Source organism: Strix aluco, chromosome 6, assembly GCF_031877795.1.
Source record: "Strix aluco isolate bStrAlu1 chromosome 6, bStrAlu1.hap1, whole genome shotgun sequence".
Classification (NCBI taxonomy): Eukaryota; Metazoa; Chordata; class Aves; order Strigiformes; family Strigidae; genus Strix; species Strix aluco.
In genome coordinates this window covers 23,646,244-23,664,785 of record NC_133936.1, presented here as the reverse complement: position 1 = coordinate 23,664,785, position 18,542 = coordinate 23,646,244, and the positions used below count along the sequence as shown (strand labels likewise).

The following is an 18,542-nucleotide window of genomic DNA, read 5'->3' as shown; positions in this document are numbered from 1 at the left end:
TACCCTGGGCCGCGCGCCGGTCGCCTCGACCCTGAACCCTGCGGCGCGCGCCGCGCTGAGGGGAGCCCGCCGAGGGGAGCGGCCCGCGCCGCGCCGGGCGGGGCAGGGCAGGGCAGGGCGCTCATTACCACAGCGCTGCGCCGAGGCGGCGGCTGTTGCGGCGGCGCGGCGGGTGGGTAGCGGCGGGCGGCTCCTCCTCCTTCTCGCCGGGCGCAGCATGGCGGTCAAGGTGACTCTCCCCCTCCGTCGCTTGTCGCAGGAGGGGACGGGCGGACCCCCCCCCCCCCGCCTGCCCGCGCGGGGAGGCCCGGGGGGGGGTGGGGGGAGACGGGCGGCGGGAGGAGGCAGTCGCCGCTGCGGGAGCCCCGCGGGGGGCCAGGGGAAGCCGCCGGCGGGGGCGGTGATGGCGCGGCGGCCCCGGGGAAGGGGCAGCGCAGCCTGCCCTGCCTCCCCCTCCTGAGGTGAAGCGGCCAGGCTGTGGGGGCGCGGGCCGAGGGCCCTGCGGGCGCGGGGCGCCCCGGGGCGGGCGGGGCCCGGCAGGCGCGGGGTCGGTACCCGGCGGGCGCGGGCGGTAGCGGCCGGCGCGGCGTGGGGCCGCGGCTCCTCCGGGCAGCCCCGAGTCTGACAGCTGTCACCGGCGTCCCGCGGTCAGCCCGCGGGTCATGTTTGAGGTCGCCCTGATAAGGGTCCTGCTACTGCTGCCCTTATCAGCGCGCGCGGCGGCTCTTAACCCGCGCTCTGTCAGTAGCCCGGCCAGCGAGGCGTTAACGTGCTTGTGTTCACAGGTGCAATCAACCAAAAGAGCGGATCCCACTGAACTACGAAATATTTTTTTGCAGGTAAAAAAGATCTGTCTAATATTGTTTGATTGACAGACTTTTGGTTTTTGCCCTTTCTGCAGTCTGCCACGGCCTCATACGCGTGTTGTGCTTGTGGGACGCTTAAAAGTTCACTTTGCAGGCACATTATGTTGGAAGGGCCATCAGGCATTGGGGGAAAACGGCTTCTGACACAAATCGTGATTAACCATTTCTCAATGATAATCTTAAGTGATTTTCTGAAGTATTTTCTAATTTCCTACAAAGCAAATTATTATAGCCACAACTAAGTACTGTTATTTTTTAAATACACTTTCATAAGATTCTGAAAAACTCTTCTTCAATGGCTGTGTGTTTTGTCCTTGAGGTTTATATGTATCCTCTTACAAATGGATGGATGACTGGCAGTGTTTTTAGAACTTAAAATTCATTTCTCAAGATTGATGTATTTCATAATATTATTGTGTGCAGGGCCTTAGAATTAACACATATAAATAACAGCATGAAGCTTTCTCATTTCCCTTAGTTACATTGAAGCACGATCTGAAAGGAAAATCCAGTCAATCCTAAAACTTTGATAATAAGCTTTGAATCAGGCAGATGGAATAAGAAAAACAACAACTATGTTTTAGGTCCATCGTTTAGGCTGCTGGTATCTCCAAAATCACTAAAATACCCTTTTTCTTCTCTCTTTATATCGGGTATTACACAGGATATTCAGGAAGCTTTCCTCTATGAAAAAGGAAAGAATACAAAATCAAGTCTTAGAGCTAATATTGTAAAAAATAGAATCTATTATTTCATCTTTGACATCTATCTTTTGGTCCTGCCATATTATCTAACAGTTTCCACATATGATAAGTAGACAGAGAGCCATTTTTGCCTGAGAGAGAGAAGTTATATTCCAAACATAATTTTTGTGGATTTGTGCTCTTGCATACTGGATTACACTGGTAACATTTCTGGAGTGCTTAGAATGTTGGAACCAAACCGTGAAGGCCCAGCATTTAGTTTCTAGTAAAAGATCTTCCATCACAGGTACATTTACTGCTGACCTGACATTTAGCTTTTGCAGATAAGGAATACAGTAGAGTATGTTAATAAAATAAGCAACGTAGAAATATGATTTTTTAGGTATATATTAATACAATATAAAAATGTGTGGTTCTAGAACATCACACAGGTCTTTTCCAACTTTTTGCGAGATACTTTTGCATGTTTGATTGCAAAGAAGTGAAATACGGTGTCAAAATACTCTACTCAACTTGGAAATGTGGACTTTTTGTGATTCTTGGCTTCCAGTCAGTAGAAGTGCTTGCTTCTGGAAATAAGTAATTGTTTGAAGTCCTTGATTTTGTTCATACAGGGAAAAGTGGAGAACAACAACATTGCACAACTGGATCTTGAAATTGTCTCTCTGATAATACATGTTTTATTGACCTAAAAAGCAGACAGTCTGGTTTTAAAACAGCTTTTTGGTCTTCTCCATGTCTGTCTTGCAATCTTCAAAGAAACATTCATATTAAGTTGTGGATTGTTTCATGCTCTGAGGAATGAAAAATATGAAAGCTGTCCAGTTGAGTAGCTGAGATTTGCAGTAAAAAAAGAGAAACAACACAGACACCTGTTGTTATAGAAAGAGAGTTTATATTTCTGTTGGATTATGTTTGACTAGAATTGAGTTTGAAATTGTGTTTTTTGTTCGATAGGTAGCAAGCAAACTTAGTTGCAAACTTTAAAAAAAATCAAAAGAGAACCCACTCTTTCCAAGACTTAAGTTGTAGAGAGCCTTGTTATGAAATACTGCTAGTGTTGCACACATCAGGGGTCAGATACTCTCTTTGCTGAGAGTGCTGGCCTGTTCTGTGAGCTTCAGCTAAAGGTCGTGCATTCCTTCCTAAATTTGGCTTCCCTTGGAAATGGGCGGAAGGGGAGATGTGAACTCTAGGCCTCTTCGTCATCCACCTTATTCATAGAGAGTGTGCTTAAATTTCCTTCTGTTCACGCATATCCTCTAATGTGGTACATGCCCTTTGTCCATCCAGTTTAAGTTGTATCTTAATGGATGCTTGATACATACCTTTCTCTTAGAATTTCTGAAGCTTGCTATATATTTCTTTTTATTATTTTAAACTGCTACAAATCTTAAATTTGACTTGTATTAAAAAAAGGTGCTATTATTTCTATGCAACCCTGTAACTATGAAATGCAGGCATTGAAGTTTCATGTTTGTGCACAATCAAATAAGTTACCTCTCAGGTGTGATAAAAGAGTTACGTAAAACAACCATTAACAGATTTCTTAGTGAGCCTTCATTCATTTTTCTTAGGCAAGACACAGTCAGCTGTTGGGGAATATAGTTGAATTATTCCCTGCCTGCTGAATGCAAGTGGAACCCATTCCAGCAAGGTGGGGAGAGAAACAAAAACAAATTTCCAATTTTAATACAGGAAACAGCCTGCCTGCCTTATAGCTTAGCTTAATTAAAAAAAAAAATGTTAAGAGTACTCAGAGGTCTCTTTTGTTTTGGAACTTATTTCTCCTCTGCCCAGATAAAATCATTGGGATAGAAAACCCCTTTAAATTGAAAACTAACCTATTTTTCATACAACGCATTGTTTCACACAGTGTGGCAATACCTAGTGCTGTATTGTACAACTAGAGTAGGGGTTTTGTATGTTCATGTTATGAGATGATGTTTAAAACATGTCTCATGCAAATTCATCAAGTGCTTACCTGAGACAGTCTATAAATGTAAGAATTTTGTGTTGTAAAGTAATATAATTCAAGACTGAGGAAAATACAGATTTAATTGATGTGTTATGTTTTATATGCACATTAAGATGTAATTTACAATTGCCTATTTTGTGCTAAAAGATTCTTATTCAAAAGTTGTATGGTGAAAAGATAACTTGAGGACAAATGTAAATGCCGAAAGGGAACAGCCTAGTTACTTTGTCAGCCCTTAATTTATTGGCTTGCTGCCAAGCTCTTTCAAAATACCATGACCTTCTCATATGAAGCTCAGTGTACCTGTCAGTTAATTATTTTTGTCTCAAAATTTTTTAACAAAACTTCCCACACACAGTTCTTATGGCAAAACAATTCAATATATGTAATAAACTCAGATAAATTGGTGTCTGAAGAGAAAAAGATGATTGTGTTTAGATTTTGACTGCCTTTGATATGCACTCTACTGTCATAGAGTTGAATTCTGTTATTCTTGAAGCTGTGCTCAATACTCTGCATGTCTGATGGTCCTTCATACATAAAACTTTCTTTGGATTGCATGTCTTACAGCAGAATTGTGCATTTTTTGTCACTTGTGTATACGACTGAGAAGAGAACCTTTCTGAGTCGATTCAGTGAAGCCACAGTTTTATTACATTGTTGTGTCAGCAGCAGTGCTGAATTAAAGGATTGCTGTCCACTGCTTTGTGTTCCTATTTTTGTGGAAAATATCTCTTTTAATTCTGCGCTAGTTTAGTAATCTGGTTTACAGTGCAGTCTTGCGAACAGCTGTCATTGCACCTATAGGGTGGAAGAGGGAGAGGTGATGAGGTGGTGTGAGGGGCTCGTATTGTGGAAGAGGTACAGGAGATGCTTAAGCAGGCATTGATGCTGATGCAAGCTCCTTTACACTGAAGTAGTGTTCTGACTGAGTTGGCTGGGTTGCATACAGCCTAAACAAGCATGAGACATGTGACTGACCCCCTTTATGGTAATGGAGCACTACACCTTAACAGGTATTGTGTGTAGGTCTAATTGTTAATATTGTAATTCTTGTGGGTCCCTGGCAGAGTAAGGGCCCATTTTGTTACTCTTTCACATAAAGCTGTGCCAACTGAACCAAGATACTGCAGTATATAGTGGAAAAGTTACAAATTACAGGTAAGGCCATTAATTGAAGTTTGGGTTCTTTAGGATAGATGCTGTGCTGTAGGTCTTTGGGGGTATTGCCATTTCTTTTTCTACAGAGAATGCTTATGTAGTCATCTTTTAATGACTAGAACCTAGAAAGGCGAATTATATTTTTAAAAAGGAAAATCAAAATTCTAATGAAACAGCTGTGTAGTTTTGTAACTTCCCATTCTCAGAATGAACACAGCGCTATATATATGTTTGAAGGTCTGCATTTAAATCATCGTATGTACAAGTGGACTGTACAGTAGAAAGTGGACAGGAGAGGTGGATTTTAAACTATGAAATGAGCTTGCTTACACGTTTTGTGAGCAAAAATGCTGAGAAACAAACTCAGTCATCAAACTGGATTGGGTCACAGTAGTTTAGGGAACTAGAAATCTTTGGAGAGCTACTTTCCTGTGTTCCAGGATGCAAACGTAGTTTAACTTTGCAATCTGAAAACTTAGGTTTTATTTCTAAGATTACTGTTATGTCATAAATAAACCACAAGATGTTTTCCCTGCAACTATACTGCCATCTTGAAACAAGATCTGAGGGATATGAACTTCCATAATACAGTTCCCTTTTATTCATCACTTGTAATGCTTTCTCGTCCTGTCTCCTCATGTTTTTAGTTGAAGATTGGTATTACGCAGTGTAACTGGACAGCTGGGAGTATGGAATTTACTTTATGCTAAAAAGTTCACTTTTCGTTTAAAGTTGACCTGTAGATAACCAGTGATTAATGATTTGAAACAGAAAAGTGATCAGTAAGAATACTGATACAGACATCTGATGGTTGTCTTGGTGTACAAGTAGTATTTTATTTTTAGTTAGTTTTATTAATATTTAAATTATAATTTAAAATTTGCCTGTGATTTTTATTTGAAAATTTATTGTTAATAAAATTTAAAATCAAAACCAAATTAAAACATTTCAGTTGACTCAAATCCTTTTTGTCCGTGTGTGATTTTTTACTTAAATGAAAAACGCCAGAACCACTAGTTTCAGGAGAAAAATTAATCAGAAAATTTATTTCTCACTAAAAGAGAAAATAAATAATATGTATTCCAAACTAATTATAATAATGATCAGGAACAATTATTCAGAAAATATTTGCTACTAGAAATTGTAAGAAAATACATGTACTGTGCTTTCATAGTGTAGCTGCAAATGGAAAGCTACGGCATGGCTGTAATTTTTATAAATTTATGCAATTACGTGACAGTTTCTGAAAATATGTAATTGTCTTTTTATTAGAAGATATTGGTCATTATGTGAATAATCTGTTCTACAGGGATAATCTGATTGTTGGTGGTATGCAACTAGTATAGTAATGCTATTAGTTTAATCAAGCCCTTTAATTTCAGAGCAGTTACATGCAGACAGTTGTGCACCGTTTTGAGTGATATTCAGTAAAGGTACTAGTTTGGTAATCACCGATAATTAGCATCTAAATGGATTCATTTTTGTTTGTTTGCTTTTGTTTTTTATTTTTACTCTAGTATGCCAGTGTTGAGAAAGATGGTGAGCATTACATGACCCCAGAAGATTTTGTACAAAAATATCTAGGACTTTATACAGATCCGCGTTACAATCCTAAAACAGTGCAGCTGTTGGCTGGAGTGGCAGATCAAACTAAGGATGGGTGAGAATTTTGCTTTCCATTAGAAGCTTGTAATGCATTAGTAAATGTGTGAGTGAATGAGTCTGATCATCTTCTGAAATACATGATTGATTTTATTACACTTTAAGCTTATTTAGATGATAAGTTTTTTCTCAAGTAAAATAGACTATAATTTGTGGAAATTAGGAAAAAATACGGTGTTTAACATGTATTTTTAAAATTAAAATTTATTTTATCGGGGTTTTAACAATTAATACAAATGCAGAAGTTGAACTGCGAATAAGTTTAATGCAGTATGATTGCCTTGGAAAAGTTCTTGTCTGTATACTCACCTCCATGATTAGATACTATGTAGAATCTTTAGTAGCTGTAATTAAACGTGGAAATATGGAAAGCTTTCTTATTTCTGTAGTGTGCAATTCAAATCAAACCATTGAGGTCTTTTTAAAGTGCTGGATATAAGGAAAGGAAGACACTAATGATTCTATGAAGGAAGGTGGTGTTTGCCTAATCAAGATAAGGTCACCACATAAAGGTTTTCCAGCTCTGCTTACATGTGATATTGCTTGCTTTTAGCCAGTTCTCTGAACTAAAATACAGAATGTCCACTCTGCTGAGGTAGTACCTTCTAACTCAGTTGTCTTCAAAGAAGTCTTCTCTTGCTGTATGTAGGCTGCTAGTTTTGGCCTTGGATTGTAGGAGGAAGCATGGACATTATTAAAGTAAAGTGAGAAGATTAAAACGGGTCAGAGAACAGGTCAAGAATGCAGAAGTGTGTATTTTGTAAAGAGAGAGAAAGTTGCTGTTAAAACAGTATATCATATGTTTGTAAATATATAGATGTAATTTTGATTAAATTGAAAGCCCCTTAACTTCCTTGGATTTGTGAGTCTAAATCTGACCTTTGGCATCACCTAAATGTTTTTGTTTTCCTGTTTTCTGCTTTAGAATATTTTATTAGTTTGCATAGCCTCCTGAGCAGCTTGCACAGTATCTGTGCTTTACAAATGAGATGGTATATGCTGTGTACATTTGACACTAAATGACAAATGTCAGATCTCCTGTTTGATGTAACGTTACATGATTTTTTTTAAATAAAGCTGCAGCATTTTGATAATACATTTGATACATACATACATTTGATAAATCCAAATAACCTGTCCCTCTGTTTGCAGTCCCTGGCTGCAGTTTGTTAAATTGTTATGGATTGAAAAGGCTATTTTGTATGTATCTGTTGAAATAATAGTCTAATTGATGACTAGTAAACCAAGACGTTGAGTATCTTGTTTCTCTGAAAGCTGTTGGTTATCTTTTATGGTGCGCATTTCTTCAGAAAATGTCTTATAAAAGGATCTTTCTAACAGTAAGAAATCAATAATTTGTTTTATTGCTACAACTGAACTTTACATTGAGACATCACTTTTTTGTTGCTTTCCCTGTGAATATAAGTTTTTGTTATTTTGTTTGTTTTTAATCTGGGTAATATTTGAAGTGAGATAATCAAATATGGGTAAGTGTGCTTTATTTACTTCTGTATGGGAACAGTGGGAATGGGAGTTATTACCATATGGTCTGCAGTGCAAAATGTTTTGTCTGTCTGAATACTTCTTTGAAACTTATCTTCCTAAATGTTTTAATCTGTATTTATCTCTAATCTGTATTTCATGTGAAGAATTTTTTATACCCCATCATCATTTATTTTTACATGCGCTTTCTTCCATTTGTAGTGTGCTGTAAAGTATCAAAATCCAGACTGTAATACCTGTATCATCTGCACAGAGCGTTTAATCTGTAGCATGAGTAATTATTGTTATCTTCAACTGAGTTCTGGAATGTATTGCATCTTTCCAAGGACTTAAAGCTACTTTGTGAAGTCCAAGGAAGTATCAGTAGTCCTATTGCACACATACATTTGTAAATTAAATGTCAGCCCAATGACATCACACAGCAAGTCATTGAGAAGCTTTGGGTTCTGTTAGGAAATTTCACTCCCATATCTGCCATCATATTCTCTTAGCCTTGCTTCCCCTTCAAATAAATATTCAAAATGTTCTTGGTAACTTTTCTTTGTTAATATTTTTAAAATTTCATTTAGGTTTAAGTCTGGCACTTTAGAAAAAAAAAAAGCACATTTTGTAACTGGCTATCTGTAGGCATATGTTTAAAAAAAATTTTCTACTTTTTTTTTGATGGTAATTTCATCTTTACTTAACTCTTCTGGAGTACTATTGCCTTCTTCCATTACTACCGTACAAGACTGGTTTGCTTTAGTGGAACTCTGTAAGGTAGCTCTTAAAACAGATGACTGTTCACTTTCAAAGTGTTTATTCCTCATTGTTACAAATGTTCTGAGAAATTATGCGATAAACTCTAAATTAGAATTTGGCCTAAACTGCCTTGTCTGCTATCTGTTTAATACAATGGGGTTTCACAGATGCTGTAAGCATTCCTTTGTCTTCAGACTGCAGGCATTAGTTTTGAAATTAGGATAAATATCCTCTCTGAATAATGTACTTACATAAGCACACCAAAACCAGCTTCCCAGTTATATGAGTCAATTAACATTAGTAGGTATTGCAGTTTTAAAAGCAAAGATTTTCTTCTCTTCAGACCTTCAAAATTTCACAGTTGTCATTCAGTTTCCTTCATTGTAATTGCTTGTTTCTGGGTACTCTTTTTATCAGCATATTGTTCTTAAAATTTGGAAATGTGTTCTTAAGCTGAGTCCTGAAGAAAGAGTTATGTATGGAGAATCACGGCAGAGCTATACATAATGTCTAAAAGCTATGTTGTGTGGGGGGAAAAAAGAGAAAGGAGTTGTAGTAGGAAAAAAAGAAAGAGACAATTGTAAACACATGGCTTACTTTGTGTGCTTTTAAGGGTAACAGTACAGAAGAAATGAGAGGAAATTTTAAAAAATGTTACAGATAAAATGAAAGGTGAGTGATTTGATATTGTTACGGACTCTGTAATGCAGTGGGTTCACTGAATGATACTTGAGTAGCGATTGGGTGGGAAGCTTCATCATTCCATTTAATCCAGCTCCTGTTATCTCCACCCTAATGGATAATGGAGGATCACAGGGGATATCCCTGCTCTTAGTCATTTCCAGTTGAATATATGGAAAGGAAATTGAATGTGTCTATCTCCTTCTGCTGTAGGCACTGTTAAAGTGAGAAGACAGCTTCTTTCAGGCTTCCTCAAATGCATTCTACAGAGATCGTCACTTGATTCTGTCAGTGGTTAGGAATTCCTGGTTAGGAATTAATTTGTGTGTCAGGTTTATGCTTGTATGTGAGGTATATTTTGAAATTATAGTATTTACAATTATTTTAAAGGATATTCTGTTTCTCTGATACTAAATCCTTATTTAACAAGATCATCCTTTGAATGAAATTGACTTTGCATCTGAAGAACCATTGTCACTTCTCTGATTTTTGTGGCTAAAGTGTGACAAATTAATATCATAGTTCTGTATTTCCCATATCTTAATTCCTTTCAAAATCACATCTTTTTCTGTATTTTCTGTATAATGCATATATGCAAGAATGTTAACATATGTAACCTTGTTTAAAGTATCTCAGTTCTGCTTTATGTATACTTTGACAGAGAGAGACAGGATAAACTAATGAATAGTGTGGCTTGATTTGTTTTTGTTGTGGGTTTTTTTCCTGTAGGGAACAGAATTTATACTTGGCTCTTTAGCAGTAAGCAGTATATGTGTGAAGTAATCACAGTGAGCTTATGATCTGTGAAGAGTATTAAATTCAGATCAGTTATGTACATTTTCTACAAAAATGTACCATCTACAGTGATATTCTATGTTTTAACAGCATCTACTGAAATAGTAATTTTTTTGTTTAATTAAAAAATGTAATTAAAATCCTTATTCCCATTGTTAATTTATTTTATGCTAAAATAGATACCCCATCATGTATTTTTATAAACTGAGCTCAGGAACTTGTAACTGGATGGAATATTCTAAGTCATCAGGCTAAGTCCTCTATTTTTACAAGGGTGAAAACACACAGTAGTTTTAATAAACCCAAGTTCGCTGTTAAAGCCTAAGGCTTTTGTTTGCAGTATTCTGGAAAGCTCACAGTAAAGCCTAAGGCTTTTGTTTGCAGTATTCTGGAAAGCCCACAGTATATGCCTGCTCTAAATATCTTTATGCATATGTGATTTTGTTCTTGTGCCAACACTATCCTTTATCTTCTCCTGGCTTAGGGCTTATCTTAGAATCATAGAATCACAGAATCATTCAGGTTGGAAAAGACCCTTTGGATCATCGAGTCCAACCATCAGCCCTACTCTGCAAAGTTCTCCCCTACACCATATCCCCCAGCATCTCATCTAAATGACCCTTAAACACATCCAGGGATGGTGACTCCACCACCTCCCTGGGCAGCCTATTCCAATGTCTGACCACTCTTTCTGTGAAAATTTTTTCCTAATGTCCAGTCTGAACCTCCCCTGTTGCAGTTTAAAACCATTCACTCTTGTTCACAGAAAAACTTTCTGCAGCTGTTCATACATACAGCATTAGGATCCTTTCTAAATGTTTTTTTTGTTAGTCAAAATAATCTGAGTTCCTCTAGGAAAGTTATTTATGATTATCCTAATAAGTTAACTGTGCATATGTTCAAGTCTGAGTTTATATGTGTTGAACACAAGGACTTGGATTTCTACACAGCATTCCAGAGATGTGGGAACCCTATCTGAGGATACTGCTGCTTCCTTATCTCGCACAGAAACGGCTTTTCTAATGCATCCTGAGTTGCATTTTTCTGCATGATGACTGTCTTGCATATGCAGCTCAGAATCTTGTGATTTGCTGTTCAACTCAAATCCTTCCCTGCCTTGGTCCTGTCTAACTGTCCTTATGTCCAAACATTCTTATAGTTTCCCTCCCTCCCTCCCTCCCTCCCTCCCTCCCTCCCTCCCTCCCTCCCTCCCTCATGTTATATTTGAAGTGTAATATTTTTTCTATATACATAGTAAAGTATAACTTTTCCCTGAACCTGTTTGTTTTTTTATGAATGTTATATGTTGTTTTAAGAAAATACATATATTGTATAGTATATTCCTATACTTGCATGAAACTATCTTTTCTTTCTCTGTAGAAATATATATAAAAATTAGTAATATAATGACAGCCCTGTGAATTTCATGGTGGTAGAACATCTATGGGGTTTTTTGTCTTCATTTTTAAGTGCTGTCTGCTTACATTTATAATTACAAGGTAATAAATCGTAGGTATTCACTGAGAATTGATTATATTTTGTTGTTCATGGATATAAAAAGTTCAGTCCTTTTATAGAGGAAGAAACTGAGTTACATAAATGTTAAGTAACTACTTAAATGTAACAAATACTTTTTCAGTTTCTAGTGTGGAGTCTTTTTTTATATTAGAATTTTATCTTAATAATTGGATCATACAGTTTTCAAGAGCAAACAGAAAATATCATTGGTATTGTGAATACTGTTTTTGAAATATTTATAACTTCTGTATTTTCCTTTGTAGGTTGATTTCCTATCAAGAATTTTTGGCATTTGAATCTGTTTTGTGTACTCCAGATGCAATATTCATTGTTGCTTTTCAGTTATTTGACAAGAGTGGCAATGGAGAAGTAACATTTGGTAAGAATATCTAAAGAAAAACAGTTTAAGAAAGTGATTATAATAGTATAAATCGTAATAATGGTTCATCACCATGGGTGCATAGAAATGCATATTGTGCAGTACTGTACTGATTTCCTAAGAGTTTGCATGAGTAAAACATTTTTTTTCTTTCAAGTGATACAAGTTTAAGAAATACACAGCAACAAAATATATTTTGCTCTGTCTTCTTGAATCAAGATTTTTCACAATCCTGAAGTAGTTGATACAGTGCTGTTTTTTCAGTACCATCCTAAGTAAAATTCTTTGTCATGGACTTTGAAGTCCTTCAATTATGAGGGATTTAAAAAATATGTTTTGGGTCTCTACATTATCTTTGATGAATTGTCATTACATACAGTAAGAGCTCAATATAGAAATGAAGGAGGTCTCATCTTTTGAATTGCTAGTTTAGTGTTCCTTTTGTTGAGGAGTAAATCTTACTTTAATGTTATGAGTGTAACTTCCAACTAGATCATATATTTGAAAAATTAGGAAGAAAATATGGCCTTTCAAGTTTTGTTAATTTTTTTTTTTTCCTAATAATATAAATTAGTAATTGGACAAAATCCTTTAGGCTAACTATACTGCTTTATGGTGTTGCTAAATAACTGTTATTAACATTGCAGATTAAGGAGGACTCGGTTTTATTTTTAAAACTTCATATGCTTATGAAGATTAGATAAATCAATGCTAAGAATTTTAATAAAATGGAATGAGAATTAAATGTTATTTCTATCCAAAAGAATAAAGCTCTCAATAAAGAAAATACAAACTATGCTTGGATTTGTAACCACTTGCTGTTTGTACTATTTCATTCTTATGAAAATTGTTGCAACTTGTTGGGGAAAAAAAAAAAAAAAGCAAGGGTCTTTCTATGGAAGCAAACTGCTTGACTTACCATGTCTGATAAATTACATCATTAACTGAAGGGTCAAATACTAAGCAATTTGGATACACAACATCTTGAAAAGAAAGTATTTTAGAACTTAAGTAAAGGTGAATTCAGTAAATGCAGTCATTTAGGAAGTAGAGAAACTACTACAATCAGTGTGACTGTGTTGACAATGGTATAGTTAATAATCTCGCAAAATGGGGATACGCACTTTGTAGCTCTCATGAACACACTTGAAATAGCTGGTTCTGTAAATGAACAAAAAGTAATTTCAGATTGTATACAGATTCCTCAATCAGACTGAGGATTGTTATTTTTATGAGCACATCATTATATTAAAGGCTAAAAGAACAACACAAGAGAAACTGTAAAACAGAAAATTGCTTGATTTTTTTCTGTATATTTCCCGCTAAATTATTTTTTATATGGCCAAGAAATAGGAAGCTTTTAGGGAATTTAAAATTTACTATTGGTTTCTTGCTTTTACAAAATTAATTATATTGCAATTATTACTGTATTTAATAGTATGTTGTAACGTATCAGCGGTACATATTTTTGTGCTACAGTTCCCATGTTTACTGCTGCTTTTTTGCTTTTTTGTTGTTTGTAACGTGGGCTACCTATTTTTCCTTCATAGGCATATCATACAAATTAATTCATGTGGGGAAAAATGTGAATGATGATATATGACATGCTCAGAATTTGGTAACTCTGCAGTCTAGTTCCAAGTCAGTCTTGTGGCCTACAGAGGCTGTTTCATAAAGGAGTCCTGCACTCTTCCATTTTCACACCACATAAACAGAAAGGCACAGAGTTTAGTTTCATGAAAACTAGGAGAATATATGAAATTAGGTCTTAAAGTTAAAAGTTTTAATAAATTATTAGAAATACGCTGAACTGGAGTAAGTTTAGCCAATTGGTGTGAGAATTGCTATCAGACAAGTCAGCTTGCTTTTATGAATGAGTGTGTAATGTATCCGGTCTGCAGATAAAACCATGTTGGTTTTGGGAGCAAACATGAGTCAAGATTTTCTAGCTCAGATGCAATGCTATGCGGATGTGATTGCATTATTCCAAAGCTAACTCAAGCCTCTGAGTCTTGCCAGAAGTGACATGGATTTACTGAGGTTTTTCTGTACTGTGCATCTGGAACAAGGGGTGGAGGTGCCGGGGAGTGGAGCACAGAATCAGCTTGGGTCTGTTAGTCGAGTAACTTGAACTCACAACCTTGCTGGACGTGAGGTAATGCCTCAAAGTTGTTTGGGTATGACTGTATGGCATTTTCAAAACATATCCTGATCTAATCAAATTGTCAGTTATGTGGAGAAAGTTAAGTCTTACATGCTGATTTCTAGAGCTGGCTCTGTATTTGAAAGCGAGTTGCTCCTGTCAGGTTCACATCTCCTTTTAGGATTTATTCACTGACATGGACTCAGATCATACTTGAGCACTTTAGCTTCTTGCAGTCCTCTTGAGCCTCAATCTGCCACTTGTCTCTTCAAAAGTTTAGCTTCCAACTCTCCAATGAGGAAACTATTAATTAAGTTGTATTACGGAAGAACTTCTGTATTATGAGTTGAGAAATGGAAGAGGACGAAGAGTTTATGCTGCTTTAGAAACTATTTGGTAGAAATACTTGTCAGCTATGCTATGCTAATCGATGTCTTTGTGCAATACCATATGTTAACTGGGATTGTTGAAACAGGGAGCCTTCTGTCACTTTAATGTCATCTACTTTCTTATTGCTTAAGGACATTTTTCCAGGAGTTTTGAACATCCAGAAATCCTGTATGAATGACTGCCATAACTGTGCAGATAGTATGCTGCAATATTTGTATAGTGGGTCCACTGCAAGAATATGAAATTGGACATACTTTGTATGAGCAAACTGTACAGCATGCTCAGTAGTCTACATCTTTCAGCTGCACTGGACTTGCTGTCAGCTTGGTGAATAAAAAACAGTAAAACTACTGTTTTAATAACCCATTGATACAAGTGACAGTGTAGTTTAAATGACTTTTTAATCATGGAGAAATAGGAAAAAAACATTTATTTTCCTGATCAAATACTTGTACGTCTTCATAAATGATTCAGAGGTGAATATTTTATGGGAAATATGTTGCGGATGAGCCCTTACAATATTGCTTTAACCATAAAATATTTATAAGGTAATAGCTAAAGCTGATAAAGAAAAGTGATTTTTTTCTTTTTTCATGCATTGTCTTTCTTGTTTTGGGTTGCTCTCTGTAGCCAGAGAAGACTGATAACCACTTTGCTTTTTTTGATCACAGGATGTAACTGACTAAGCTACTTAACATGAGTGAAAAATTTAAAAACACTCCATAAAATCAATGCTGTTGTACTAAGGAAACTTCTTTTTTATTGCTATCCTGTGCAGGTTTTTTGACCTAAATTCAGGTTAAAGAAAACCTGAATATTAGATCTGCTCAAGCTATTTTGTTTGGTTCAGTGTTGAAGCAGATGATCCTTACTGTGGTTAAAAGGTAAAAGTCTGTGACTACCACTGAAACTTCTTTCAAAAATAGGTTGTCTAACTGGAAGTAAAGGATTCTTTGTAATTTATCTCTTTGGCAAACCATACAATGATCTGGACTGTACTATTTTTAATTGGAATGTACAATTTCAAGGCTTTTTCCAGCTGCTCTTCCTTGTAGAGTCACCAGAAATATATCTGATAAATTTGAGAATTTCAGAGACACTTTTTTGGTTAAATACCCATGCTGGTATGGATAGAAAGAACTAAAATAATGAGATTTTGAAATTTTTACTGCCTTCATCTTCATGATTTTTCTGTATTCAGAATTTTTACTTTTTTTTTTGAGATAATTGGAAAATATTTATGGAACTGAACATAAGGTTTTAAAAAACATCCTGCAACTCAAAATCCAATTAAAAACATTTTGCAGAGTATAATGGCCTCTTTAAAGGCACTGGGGAGAGTAAGGGGATTGGATACCTAGTAATGCAATTATGTGAAAATTACCATGATATTGGTGAACTGAAATAATAAACATCAGTGTAATAGTTTCAGAAGCTGGGTATACAGTGATACTGAAATTTTGTCCATTTATTTTCTTAAACAAATTTTAATCTGGGAGAGAAAGTTCAGATTTCCCTTAATCAGGACATAGAGTTTGAGAACATTGGAAGAAGGTGAGTATGAAGACCAAGAGAAAGGCGTTGAATATATGTTGTTACAGTTTTCAGGAGACACAGATCACTCCTTGTACTCACTCCTTCACCATTTTGAAAAGACCAGTTGGATTGAAAATGCTAGAATTTGGATTTAATCTTAAGAGCTCTGCTTTATAAAATATTCTTTGCAACCATAAAGGCTGGAAACCATCTAAAATGTAAACAGAAAAAAATTTCATAATCACATGGCTACAGATCTGAGGATATAAGAAAAACACCATGTTTTCATCAAGTGTGCTGTAAACTAGAACTGCTACTTTATTTGGCTTCCCAGTAGCCATACATTAGTTGCCTGTTTTCAAGATGTCTTTTGCTTAACACATGGAGATAATGTAGGAAACATCACTGTATGTTACGACTTTCTTTTGTCCTTGTGGATTGTTTTTGTTTGCTTCTTTCCTGTGGTTTAAAACCACAGTTTTAAACACTTGTGAGCAGTGAAGGATGGGAGCACCTCATTATTTTTAATAATAATAATAATAATAATAATGTAGTATTAAGTTCATAGTTCATCAAGAGCAAATGGAAAAGAAGTCCATGGTGAAATTAGATATATTGACAATTTGTTGTTATGGCTGTCACTAATCTTAACCTTAAACAGTTACTAATCCTTTTAAAATGAGAGTAGAAATACAAGGTAACTGTAACTATTTCTAGTTTAGCTTTCTCACTTGCCCTGCCACTTGTCATTTTGCTCTCATGTAGAAGTAATTATTGTATTATTTACATTTGGATCACTCTTAATATACTTCTGTTGTATCAGGTGCTACAAAAAATGTCTTTTTGCCTGTAACTGCGATTTTTTAAATTTTATGCTTGAAAGTGAAAATATGTAAAATTTGCTGTTAGCGGAAGTAGTGAAAAATAGCAACATAGAATACGTTAAAAAGCATTACGTACATTAAGGCTGAAATATGTACAAATGGGACTGTGGATGACTTGAGTAGATAGATTTAAAAAACCCCCTGTTAAACAACAAACCTTTAGCATACTTATGCTAGCACTTTAAACTACCACATTTATATTTTTGTGTCTAACAAATGTGATTGATGTTCCATCACTGGTGAGAGGCAATGGCAAAGTCCGTTAACATGTTGATGGCACCGGAGTTGTGTGAGTTTTCTGCTCTGCTTCTTGGGGAGCTGATAAGTCAAAACAAATAAAAGGTACTACCTCAAGGCTTACTTGGGTACTGAGCTTATCCCCACCATGGGCCATCAACAAGACATCATAGTGTTCTTCCTCCTTCTGTGAAATTCAGTACTGCCTAAAAACTTTATTTTTCTTGTATCATTTTTCTGAGCCTGATAGGTAACAGTGTTTGATGGAGGTTGAGCCAGTCATGTATATGCTGCCTGCAGATAGCTGCTCCAGGCATCTATAATTTGTTTAAAATGATTGGGTGGGGAAAATCCGAAGCAATCTTGAGAGAATGCATGTCGCCTTGGAGGTAATATACTAGTGCACTAGAGTAGTAGGTTTATTGTTCCTGGGGCTGATGGTAAGTTGAGTATGTCATCAGGCTGCTGACTTGTATGCCTATCTGAGAAGAAAATGCATCGCTATAAACCTGGAAAGAAAGTTATCAGCTCAGTAGGAAAGAATTCCACTGTGGAAAGGTGAGCAAAGAGTAGGAGAAGACATTAGTAAATGAGCAACATATATTGACAGGGACAATGAATGCATTCTGTAAAATGTCATACTAAAATGAAAGGGTTTAAAAATAATTTGCTGTTTGCCCCCTGCAGAATAGCTCTGTTGGAAATTTGAAGTACTTGTAGTTTATCTTAATTTGGAAGTATTACTGGGTTTTGACTGAGGGAGGTAAAAAAAAAGGAAAAAACCCCAGCATCTGTACCTTAATGTTACCTGTTTTCTTTGTTGTCAGTGCTTTGCTTCTGCTGTGAAAAAAATAAATTAAAAATAAGACATTTGATTGTTCACCATTCAAAATGGTGAAAGTGTAGGTGATGATCACGTTATGTATAATTTCTGAAATATGATTGTCTGCTGCTTCTCATCACACGAGTTGTTGGTTGTGGTGATGGCTATTTCCTTTAATATAAGAGAATATCCAACAAAATTGGATTAAAAAGGTATTCTTGAAATATTGTGAGGAAAGTATCACTACACTTGGATAGAAGTTGTAAATTTTAGTGCTTAGATAGAGATGTTTGAGAATCCCAAATGGCTTTGGAAAATCGTATTTAGAGTTTCGGTGGTTTTAACTCTGTCAGTTACTCAAAACAGGTACACGGTTTTGCCCCTGTACCCCAAATGTTTCATAAACAAAGCCAACATGGAATTAATTAAGCCTTAGATACAATGGCATATCCTTAAAGCCAGACTACAGTAATACATGCATACATGCAATATACATTACTGATTGTGAGTGATTGCCTGTGGAAGAAAAAATGGGTAAGGC

The 18,542-nt window shown here is 36.2% G+C and overlaps 1 protein-coding gene across 1 annotated transcript in view; it reads left to right on the top strand.

Annotated features, from left to right (window-relative positions):
• Positions 1 to 170: 170 nt before the first annotated feature.
• SLC25A12 (solute carrier family 25 member 12) overlaps positions 171 to 18,542 on the top strand; it is a 50,668-nt gene continuing 32,296 nt past the window's right edge. Inside the window, exons 1-4 of the mRNA XM_074829108.1 lie at positions 171 to 229; positions 786 to 839; positions 6,227 to 6,369; positions 11,873 to 11,988. Of these exons, the coding sequence (XP_074685209.1) occupies positions 218 to 229; positions 786 to 839; positions 6,227 to 6,369; positions 11,873 to 11,988 (325 nt within the window). The 5' untranslated portion in view covers positions 171 to 217. The remainder of the gene's footprint in view (positions 230 to 785; positions 840 to 6,226; positions 6,370 to 11,872; positions 11,989 to 18,542) is intronic.